Consider the following 12,432-nt stretch of genomic DNA (forward strand, 5'->3'; position numbering starts at 1 on the left):
CGTTGCACTGCCACTGCGACCTAGTAAATTTTATTTTCGTATGCTTATTATACACCTTATATGTTCTTAATTTTCATTTAAGATGTAGAAAACTGACGTAAGAAGTTAACTAGTACCTACTTGTATATCTAAAAATGTATGGGATTAATAGCAGTAAGGGTCATTGAAGTAATTAGCGTTTTTTGTTGTTTTTTTTTTTCATTAGTCCTAGATAGATTCGTCAATATCAAAAAACTAATCAATAAGGCAGCAATTGATGACACCTGAAATGCTTATTGTTTCCAAATTTACTTTGTGTTTATGTACTTATTCTTTTTTTATATAAATAGAAACGGAAATTGAAAGTTTCAAATTATTTTCTTTGCGTTTTGTGTGTACGTAACTATTATAATTTTGTTACTGTAACTCTATTTGTTATAATAATAGAAATTAAGAAAAATAGGTAATAAAATGAAAGCGAATAGTGAGTCTAAAACAGTAGATTAGAAATTTTTGTATTATTTATAAAAATAGAATTTTACCTATTTTATTTAAAACTAAAATTGTCAGTATTAATTCGATTTTGAATATTTCTAAACGTGAACTAATTTAACACTTTAGTGCGCCCTTGAAAATAAGAAATTAACACTGCAGTAATAGGAACATTTTGTTAAAAGTAGTTTTTTAATCTTATTCCAGTCTTATTTGTTCAACAGAATTGACATCCTAGTTTCCTGTCCTAACGCTATAAAGTAATGTAATATTTAGTACAATGCAATTGTACATTTGGTATTTATATAACTTTAAACAGTAATTTGTTAAAATTAATGTTTAGTTTTTATTTGTTCAACAGAATTGGCGCCCTAGTTCGCAACGATCGACGGCGCTTTAAAAGATTTTCATATCACTGTACTCATATCCTTTGTACATATTTATCTACATAGATTTTTAGAAAGAAAAGAAACATTCGTATACTTTTACTTACCCCTTTTTAAGTAATTACTTAGTATATACCGTAAAATATTACTTTAAATATCAAATAATAATGTAATCAAAGAAACTGCCATGGAATTAAGATGGGGTAGATTTTTAATCTGTAAGAATACATATATAACATAATTATGTATTTACTGGATGGATTGGACGTAAGAAAAATCATATTTGCCATGAGCTTAGACGACTTTGTTTCGCTATCTGCAGGCTTCTCTTGCAAAGATTATTTCGGAATATTTTGATTGCGGAAAATACACAACATTTTGATTTTATAAATGACATTACGTATCAGGAAAACGAAGAACCTTTCCAGAATAATTCCACCGGAATATTTTGGTTTTGGAACTATAAATAAAATTGCGAATCTGCAGCTTGATTTTGATTGCCTCTCCCGATCAGAAACTGCGTCTTTCAAGAGTCGAAGCGTATAATGTTGCGAATGGGCTACCCGATCGGATCGCATTGAATTAAAATCAGGGCCCAGGAAAACAATTCCAAAGGACAGTTCAGGGAGAAATCCACAAATTTCTTTTTAAACATGAAACAAGTACCTATTTGAATTTGCATTTTTTTATATAATCGTATTTCCTTTGTCTTTATTTATGAACTGTAAGTATTCTTACATTAAATCTTTGCAAAAGAAGCTGCAGGGGAAAGTAGTTCATATGGTATAACAATGTGTATCGATTTATTATTCGTACATACTTCTATAGTAGTTGCAGCTAATTTTGGTATATTTAGTATTTCCGCACTAAACATCTTCATTAGGTATAGCAAATTCAACTAGGGATTCTTTAATTAATGGGGTTATACCATGGTTATACTCGTATTTTTAAACAAGCGATCTGTTTGTTGCTAGTAAATTAATTATATTACAATGTTTAACCACCACTTTATATAGGTAGCTTATATCAAAACATTATAATAATATTAAGTATATAATAAACGTAATAAATGCGAGGCATTGTTGTATTCCCTTATAATCTAGGTGTTAAGTGTATTTAAATGGTGTTGCGAATATTTACGTTTACGTAAAACGCTTTGTTACATGAAATGTAATATATTATTTTTTGTGCAAATTCGCGTTTTATTACATATTTTAGGCAATCAAAAATCTTTATTTTTTATAATACAAAGTGACGTAAGCGGCACGTCTGTTCATAACAGTTGCAGTACCACTCACAACCTTAAATCACAAAGATCTGAGGACCACTGCCACTATGCCCGTCACCCTGAGACATAAATTGACAAGTCCCATGTGCCTGTAATTTCCCCAGCACTCTTACCCTTCGAAACCGGAACGCAATAACAATGCTCACATTGCTGCTTGGCGACAGAAATACGTAAGCTAACAGTACTGCCCTGAACGAACTCTTTCTCAAGGAGCCGGAGCACTACTACTACTAAAAAAATCTGATAATATACGTCCTGCCATCTAATGTTTATTCTCAATACTTACTACTGCCTATTTGCATTTGCACGCAACCTCCAAAACTTGTAATTTTCACAAAAAAGTACCCAAAATCTTCAACAGATGGCGGGAGGTTAGTATTTTAAGCGCCACCTATGTTATTTTATATAAACGAAAAATGATTTCAAATAGTAAACATTTCTATTGCTAGATGTCTTTCGGCATTCAAGTAGTACCATGTTATTAATTTACAGTTTCCGCAGAAATGGGGTATCATTATAAAAATGAAATTGTTCACATTCTTTTTTCTTATAGTATGGATAGCATACGTAATACTTGCTTACATTCTTTGGGAATTTATTATTATTTGATTATTGTAAGATTTGATTTATGTATTATAAAACTTGGATAGATTAAGGAAAAATATTTATTTTTCCTGAAAAACTAGACCATTTTTTTTCTTTAGCTTTAATTTCGTGTTCAAATTTAACACTTACGATTTAAATTCAACTCTATACCGCTTAGGACATGTACGGTCCAAAGACATAACAGATAAGCTTAATGTGACTATACCATATCAATAGCTATTGAGCAATAATACGAGGTCTATTTTATTATGAACATCTAACAATTAATATTTTTAATAACAGGGCACTGTATATAACATACACAAAAACATTTTCTTTTGGGGATGGATCTCATGTGCATCTGACAACAAAAATAGACCGCTTTTTTTTTTTGCCGCCCTCAGTTATTTGTGCTGTGGGCTGTAACACGCACTGTCCCCTACACAGGTCCAGGACGTCAGTATAATAAATTACATTTATTCATTAAACTATAAAAATTAAATTAGACAAATATACACCTGGCTCAATCGTATAAAATGTTGTGTACTTATCAAGCTGGTATAAAAAACGTATACGCTGGTAACACCGTTCTAGCGTTTGGACATTTGTATTCATTTCATTCATTCATTCGGCCGGCAGCTACGGGTACAAGCTGTGATGTCGTGCGTTGCGCAGAGTTATGGCGCGATTTCGTCAACATAAAAAGTTTGTTTTAAACTTTCATACTATATTTACTTAAAGAAAAAGTTATTCGAATTACTTTTAGTAACTTAAGAACTGCTGAAAACAGTATTAGGAACGAGGAATAAGTGAAAGTTCACCGGTCAAAATGTCGGTTAATTCAAAGTGGCGGTTACCTGACGTTTTTTGTGTTGTGTGTTGAATGGATGGAATTACGTTTAATTCGCGGCGCGGGGATGGGTGAGTAGTGGGTTAGGGTCTGCGAACTTGTATCGAGATGCCGTTCGTGCAGCGCGTGGTGGAGCCAAAGTATCTTTCGCGAACCAGTTTGCGTGATGAGGACGGGAATCCAAGAGTGTCTGACGAGGAGTTGCAAGCGGTAACAAACTGCACCTTGAGCAATGCTCTGCGTCAACTCGCGTCCCTCGTGCTGCTTGCCGAGGATATCTTCAGCGAGTTGACTGGGCAACTCCACGGCATCACCGAGCGTTCCAAACTCGCACATGCAAAAATCGAGAAAATCAGCGAAATTGTCCAGAAATATGACCCGAAGAAAGTGCCAGTCCGTAAGTACATTTTACCTTATTCTACACGCTTATTATTACTTTATGTTTATAGGTTAGATTCCTTCATTACACAAACGCTGCAGAAGTGCGGAGAGAATTGATTTTCCAAATTAGCATATAGCGCATACGACAATGGGTATACCAATTAATACTCAAACTCGGTTAGTACCCAAATAACAATGCACAGGTAGTATTAACTATCTAGATTAGAAGTAATATACAAAATGGATGCATATCCTTGGAAATAAATGTGACAATCGTCACACTAACCCAATTGAACTAAATTTCCGATAACCTCACCGCTTCTGTCTCTAATCAGAAAACAATAAATCGTGGACGGCTTCAATGGAATTACTGAACGCCCAACAATCTTATCTTGTGCAGTACAATTACAAATTTTATCATTCTGTTTATCTCGGGCATGTATTATCAACGTTATCTTGTTGGAATGGCAATGTTATAAAAGTTATACAAGTACATAATTTATCTAGGTGTACGTTTGATATAACTTTGTATGTGTTATTTAGGTTAACATCACAGGTGTAACTACTTATTATTTTTCTGTTGCGTTTTCCTGCAAGTATATTGTTCTTCATTTTGCCGATCTTGTGATTTTTGTCATCATATTCAAGTGTTAAATCTCCAGACCCGCAAGTCTAAAAACCCACCCTGGTCTAAAGCGTTGTTCCAACACCGATCCGACGTTTTTAATTTTACATGTAAAATTAAAAATTTTGACATCCGATTCTCGTGGGTGCGGCGTTGGATTTCATACAAATCGGATGTCGGATCTTTACACATACATCGTGTGACATCGTATGTCTACGTGAATAAGTACCCATAACCTATTAAAGGGACGAACAAATGAAGCGAGTGTTAGTAAATCGAGGCTCATTGAATAAAATGACCGTTTGAGAACCTCATTACTTGGTACTCCTTGAATGCGCCGCCTCCACAAAAACGTTCCATGTTGATGCATTACCAAGCGCTATCTAAAAACCTGTTTCGGCGTTCGAACGGGGCTCACGGGAAAAAACACTCAGATTCCAATGTGGCTCATAAAAACGTCTTGAGATAATTTCCAGCCTTTGCTATGCTGCAAGCTCGCCGGCTGCCTGAGTATTTAACAACGATGTGATGGATCGTAGTTTATTCCAGATAACGAAGATCTCAACATTGTTCATTTCGATCTTAATCGAAAATGTACCGATAACAAGCGTAGCAACACATGTGGGCAATGTTTTGAAATAACTGTAGATTGTCGCAATATGGAATACTTTGCATTTAAATGAACTCGTTCGATGACGAGACTTAAGATCTGATCATATTTCATTGATTTCCAGGTTCATAGAAATAATTCCATTTCCACCTTTCTCGGTAGGCACACTCTGTCCAATATTCCGGTTCCAATGCGCCTGCCCACGTTGCTAAATGGACTTGTGTAGTTACGTTGACTCACCTCAAACTTCCCTATGGATACAGTCCTCACACGTTTCCATAATTACTTGAAGACGTCTATGAACAATTTTCCTTTTACCTCAAAAATAAAAAGATGTCAACTACCGTAGTTATGCTTGTAAAGTCCGTTACGCTATGGAGTATTACGCGATAGAAGAATATCGATACCCTTTGCCTCACATATCTAACTCGCAAAAACTCTAATACATGCATAAATCGACAATATTACCTAACATAATTCATGTACCTTAACATTCCCTTCTTTGTCAAATTCCCATGGCATTAGTTCCCAAGCCATGGAAGGGCACCAATTTTAGTGAGCCCTTGTTCACAAGCTGATCTAGCGTGGGACTTAACTAAAAGAAAACAGAGCTCTGAATGGAAAACAAAGTGCCTGTTTAAACTCTCGCTAAGCGACTAATGCTGTCGTGAATGTAAACATTGCGACTCATTTTGACAACCTTTCACCTGGACGATAAGCGCTAAGTGTTGTTTTAATGTCATCTTTTTGCATTCCCTGTCCTTTTATAGTTGTTTTATTTCGCCGTCAGCAATCCCCTTTCCTTATCTCACGTTTGCCAAGTTTATGGACAACTTTGTTTTTCGAAGCCCTAATGCTGTGTACGTGTTGTGAAATGTTAACAAAAGGTTTCACAGCTGATGCCTTCTAGTCATCAGCCAGCGGTGTAAATATTCATTTTAAACCAAATACGTCAATTATTTCACTTTCATACCAATGAACAATCGCACTGAAATTTACTTTAAATGAATTATAAATTGTAACAAAACAATAGACGGGACATTGCAATGGCAACTTAGTCAACTTAGCGCAGTTGTTGAGTTCGTTAACCGATAAACTTCTTATCAATTTACTTCTTAACGGGGTAACAAGAACGTGTCGCAATAATTAATTGAGTACAACCGAATCCGACAACCGAATTTCCTATTATACGAAAAGAACGAAACGACAACTGCGTGATTAGGTACCGTTATCGTACATCAAGTTGACATTTACATATGTACGCACATTTTTTAAAATTAATTTACATCTCTACACGAAATATTACGCCACCAAAATTTAGATGCGCCTACAACTTACCTTATTCCATGGACTACACCTTATTCTTTATACACGAGAGTACGTTATTCTTAATATGCTCTATTAATCTTCAAACCCCATTCATCAATGTTTTACACCGGTTATGTACCTTCTTACTACCAACTATATGTGCCTATTTATTCTTTGACTTTTTAGAGCAACAAAAAACGAACACAACTAGTATAAGTATGTACTTATCTATTCTAAATCTAAACTTGAAATGCGTTCAAGGTGGTCTGGCTTTTAAATATGACGCTCTAAAATGGGATTGTTTGATAGCATTATAAAGAGTAATAAACCTCTTACAGTGATTTAATAACAATATAGAGTAGGACAGCGTCAACATAAATTGCTGTCTGTGCTGTACGGGAGGAAATTGTACCGAGTGTTTCCGTGGCCCGCATCTTGGAGATTTTATCCGTGTTTATGAACCAATGGTACAGTCAACTGGATAATCTATTTCTATTATATTAACTTTATTATACGTTAAAATTATATTGTATGGATGTTACAATGGTCAATAAATTATTACCTACTTCTAAAGTAAATGTTAAACAAAAATTTTCCATAGGTGATCGTACTCATGAAAACAAACAACTTTAGCGTAAAATTCGCACCCTTGGTATAAATAAAGCCACATGCGATCATACGTCCAAAGCGCTTTTGTCAAATGAAAATGATAATAATAATACAAACTACATTAATAAACTAAGTATAATGTGAACTTTTATCTTAGCTTTATAGGCGTACAACGGTCATTCTAGGACTAGCGGTTACTATCTAATTTCTATGGCAATTTTTATTATTTATGTATTCGATTTTTTATCGTGCAATATTCTTTAATATCCGAGTATTGTATCGTGAAATATTATTTAATAATTACACAACATATTTGAATATTTAAATGATAAAAATTGGCACGGAAATTACTCCGAGAACATTCGTCCGAGCATGAGCGATAAAAGTTATTGACAAAGCTTGTTCATAGAATCTTTAAACCTGAAAAGTCCTGAAAAGTTGTCATTTCGTAGATGTGGCTTTATTACACCAAGGGCGCTAATTAAGTTTGAATCACGAAAAAAATTAATTCATCGCGCACATTGCATTACATTTTATGTAAATTTTCTAATACCTTTTTGCGTAGTTATTTGGTATGGTACTGTAAGGAGCACGATTACCACCTGAAATATCTACTGTTTACGTAGGTTTAATCACTGGAAGTGTACCTTTGGTAGCAATATTGCTCCTTATGAAACAAACAGTTTGTCCAGGAAAATACTGCCACCTTACCTATGGTTCGGTTTTGAAGGGCCAGGGTGCTGGTGAAATTACAGGCACATGGGACTTGTCAACTTATGTCTCAGGGTGACAAGCGCAGTGGCAGTGTCTCTCAGATCTGTGCCATTTAAGGCTCTGATTAGCACTGCAACTGCTATGGACAGGCGTGTCGCTTAACACCAGGCGCACGACTTATTCGTCCTTGTCACTTGATATCATAACAAACCTCGATTCTCTTTCTATCAATAACTTATATTTATTTTTGAAAAATATTCCGATTAATGAAGAATGTTTGCTATGAAAGGCTGTGAACATTCATACGAGTTGCTTAGTTATGACAAAGATGTCAGATACTGCAATTAATGCGGAGAGAGACGACACTGTTAAACCTTTTAGTTACACCATGTACAGGATAGTTACTGCAGCCGTAAATTCGCGATCCACTTACCTACAGCAATAAAAAAAACCTGCGCAAGCCGATTTAAGCAATAAAACATTTAACTTACTGCAATTAGCCTAGACTTAATCCTATAAAGCTCCTTAAATACAAAATACTAAAAATTAAATCTTATTCTGCAATTTCAAGTAACCTATTTTAATATCGTTCCTAAATATTTATATGTTAATTACGAGGCGCGATAACATCTTTGATTACCGTCTATAAACAGCCATTACAATCAGATTTCCTATTAGATACTAAACTGGATGTTACGCGACATAAATTGTTCATATTAACTAGATTCCCTTGCCCCCATTTCTTACGACACTGTTTCTTTGATATTTACTGCATAAAGAAACGTTAATACTGAATCCAGAAATGTATGGGTGCTGCTAAAAGCAATGGAATCGGATTCCCTTTAAGGAACTGTCACCCAAGACGCCGATTCGCCTAATTTTGGTGATAATATTAAAAGCAGGGTTCGAAATTATGATGATATTTGTTTCCTTTGATAATTATCATGAGAATTATAGTTGTCCCTTTAATTTTTTACTAAACACGACAGGCAGAGAAAACTAAATAAATACGATTTGGTGTGTTACTTTTTTTTAGTTATCAACATTTGACACGTTTGAATACGCTTGGATACAAACGCAAAGCACAACATTGCTAGCCTATTATTATATCAATTTATTTTATAAATATCAAGGTATATTTATCAAGATAATCATCATTTCGAACCCTTTAAAAGGACCATTTGCATTTCATTTGTAAAAGTCGTGTACCTGCACTAAACAAATTTTACAGGAGAGGAATTTAACGTTAATACAAAGTAATGATTTCAATGGCTAATGGCTACGACTTTTATTTTCACACAATAAGCTTTAATTTATGTTGTCTACGTACTGATAACAATAGGTTCCCGGATATCACGCTAATTGGGTTGCCACCACATTTACGCGGATTCGAATTGACCATTAAATTACCGAAATGGTAACTCATAATCCAATGCTACTTACGCGTAATTGCACTATCCCCTACGATTTGGTTTAAATAACAATTTTTTTCAATTTGTTATTATTTATTGATACATCAGCTAAAAAAGGAACCAGTCTTGTAACTTCATTACATTCTACAAAAAATGCTGTTATTTCCTTATAAAAGTCAAGCCTCTTCATCTCGATAGAGAAAGTAAGATTGTACTGTTTTATTCGTTTGCAGCTGCGTCATGCAATTCCAATTATCGGTGATCCACATTGATGTTTAGATAACATCATTTCTTCGCTCCGTCTGACCTGTCTATCATAATAACGCTTTGTTAGACATACGGGCCCTAACGAGACTTCATATTCCAGTATTCAGTTAGGAAAACCAAATTGGACGTAGGAAGCGTTGCCATCTTGAAAGTACCTTTTAGATTTAATGTTAGGTGAGATTGTTTAAAGGCTAATTTGATGAGGATAGTTCTTAACTATGTTTGTAACTAGGGTGTTAAAGATCATCAGCTCTTTTCCCAATTAGTGTAAGTATATCAGCCATGAAATTAATTTAAATTTGTTATATTATGTAAATCAGATGACTACAATAATATAAATACAAAATAGTAACCTTGATCTTATCTCGGGTCAAATATTTATTATCAACTTATACCGATCCTTGATGAAAAATGATATTTGATATGACAACAATATAATACTGACAACAATATGAATTGTTAATTTCATAATTATGGTGTATTTTTCATTTTATAATTTTCATTTTGTTTGACGATCACAATATAATTTCTTATACTTTGAAATGTAGTGCAATTTATACTGTAATATTATATTAGAGAAAAAATGAATCTGAATCTGATGGTGCACCCAGGAAAGTCTATAGCAGACTATCCATATCCTCAAGTTTCTCTTAAAGCTCCTGCTTTAGGTATGTCGTGTTTGAAATGTAGTGTCGTGTGACTAGGGTCTAATAATAGAGCTGGAAGGTGGCCACGGAAACTAAGCATTGTTTAAGGTTTAAGGTAGACCCACCGAGGTTGTACTCGTTGTATATTGGTCGCGATGAGTAATAGATTGATAGACTAAAATTTGAATGTTGCTAATACTAATGATTCGAATGGGCAAATCATTCGCCTAAATCGAATCCAAGTATAATCGTTCAACCCGAGTCGAATGATTGTCGAATGATTATTACGTCGGAACAACTTGGAACCATTCACCATGTCCATTTAAATATATCCCTGTCCCCATCATATTTACGGCATTTACCATATGTAAGAGAGGGCTAGACAGAAATGCTCTACGGAATCTTTGGATTAGTTATAAATAAATATATACAAATAAATAATAAATAAATATTAGACAATATCACATACCTTGCTTTACAAGCAACTTACTTTGGGATTAGTCCCAAAGTAAGTAAGTAAAGCACTTGTGTTATGGAAATCGGAAACAACAACGGTACCAAGTTATGAGTGATCATTCAGATCATTGGAATAGGTTACTAATTTGTCAGTCGAATGACAGGATTAGTAATTACTAACGAATCGAATATCGAAATCATTAGCAATCGCGCATCGCTATATAAGACAAATGGTGACTTGACATTTCAGAGTCTGCTGTTTTTGTCGGAGGTTTTATATTTTAAGTTTTACATGTCTCCAGTAGATAACTACTATGTTGATTCGTCGACCTATGTTCTAGACATCTAGACGGCCAAGTCTCACGCTATAAAAATAAACAACATATCTACCGTATAGTAAGTAACTAATGCCACAGACATTGGTGTCACCTTTCGTCCTGGATACTTAGTGCTTTTCCTCGTAGCAGTATTACCAAAGGCTATTTAATATCTGCAGTCACCTCGTATTAAGCAAGTCCACGTGTAATCTGAACTACAGCTTAAATGTAACTTTGTACCTAATGCATTATGCCTGAATAGGTAACGAAAAACGATACCGAATGAACGGATTACAGTAATCTAAGTAGGGGGTGTTCATGGAATCGTAAGACGTTGCATATTTTATACAGCACTATAGATACAATTCAATCATTATACACTTTATATCTCAACAACTGCAATTGCGATTAATCACGCAATTATAGATGATTCTTTCATCGAGAAAACTGGACGCAAAGAGTGAAAACTAGACTGAACATATCGTCTCTTTAAAGGTAATACCCCTATAAGTGACATTTTCTACAAAAAGTCTTTAATTTATATAACTATGGTAAGAAAATCACTATCTTTCTGCACGTGAAACTCAATGACAAAAATCTTTAAACTTCATAAGAGTTTTATCTGCAGAAAGATGGTGAATTTCTTACGACTGGTACATAATTTGGAGATTTTTTTTGGAAAATATCACTTATGTGGTATAAATCCTTTAAGCAGACGATATATCAGAAACTAAGTAGAGAAATACGTCTTTAGAGCATTATTGTTCAACAATGAATCTAGTTACTAACTTAGGACGAGACTATTGCTACCGATTCCATATGTAGTTGCGTGTTTCAAGTGTCGAGCGCTTTTTAGATGCCGTCTTGTCAGGGCGCTAGTTTTATTATCGCACTCCACAAATAGAAGTAGACAAAAACCACACTTGAAATGCTCTACCCCTCTCGGCTCATTGTGGGAACTTTAAACAAACAGGGAAGCCCGACTTTTTGTACAACAATTCTGGGAACGACGGTCAGGTAGCCCGGCGACATTATCGAGAGCTTTTGTAGGCATGACTTTAAAGAATTCGCACATTACGCCTTTGACCACGGGGTAATAAAATTTTACTACGTACTTCATTTATAAATTGCAGTGCATTGAACCGAATGAATTTTCTAATTGTACGTACATGTTATCTGCGTACATCATATCGAGTTTTTAGGTTTTCGCGACTTTTGCACATTGGAAATGAAAGATTTTTCGAACCTTACTGTTTAGGCCCGAAAAAATCTTTACTTCCTATGTGTAAATTATCAGTTTACACATTGGGAATGAACTTATCAAGACATTTATTTTCGTCGATAATTATCATGATAATAATCCGATAATTATCCATGCTGATTCATAACTTTTTTAGTTCTTTATTTTTTGACTAAATGTGACAAATGGTAAAAAAAAAATGGTAAGAAAACATAGTTTAGTTTAGTTTAGTTTAGTTTATTTCTCTCAACATTACACATTTCATA

At 34.4% G+C, this 12,432-nt stretch overlaps 1 protein-coding gene across 1 annotated transcript in view; it reads left to right on the forward strand.

Moving 5' to 3' along the window:
* Positions 1 to 3,364: 3,364 nt before the first annotated feature.
* Positions 3,365 to 12,432, forward strand: part of LOC113231977 — a 153,305-nt gene continuing 144,237 nt past the window's right edge. The window contains exon 1 of the mRNA XM_026466574.1: positions 3,365 to 3,977. Within this exon, the coding sequence (XP_026322359.1) occupies positions 3,689 to 3,977 (289 nt within the window). The 5' untranslated portion in view covers positions 3,365 to 3,688. The remainder of the gene's footprint in view (positions 3,978 to 12,432) is intronic.

This window comes from Hyposmocoma kahamanoa, unplaced genomic scaffold (assembly GCF_003589595.1).
Source record: "Hyposmocoma kahamanoa isolate Upper Pololo Valley unplaced genomic scaffold, ASM358959v1 66, whole genome shotgun sequence".
Lineage (NCBI taxonomy): Eukaryota > Metazoa > Arthropoda > Insecta > Lepidoptera > Cosmopterigidae > Hyposmocoma > Hyposmocoma kahamanoa.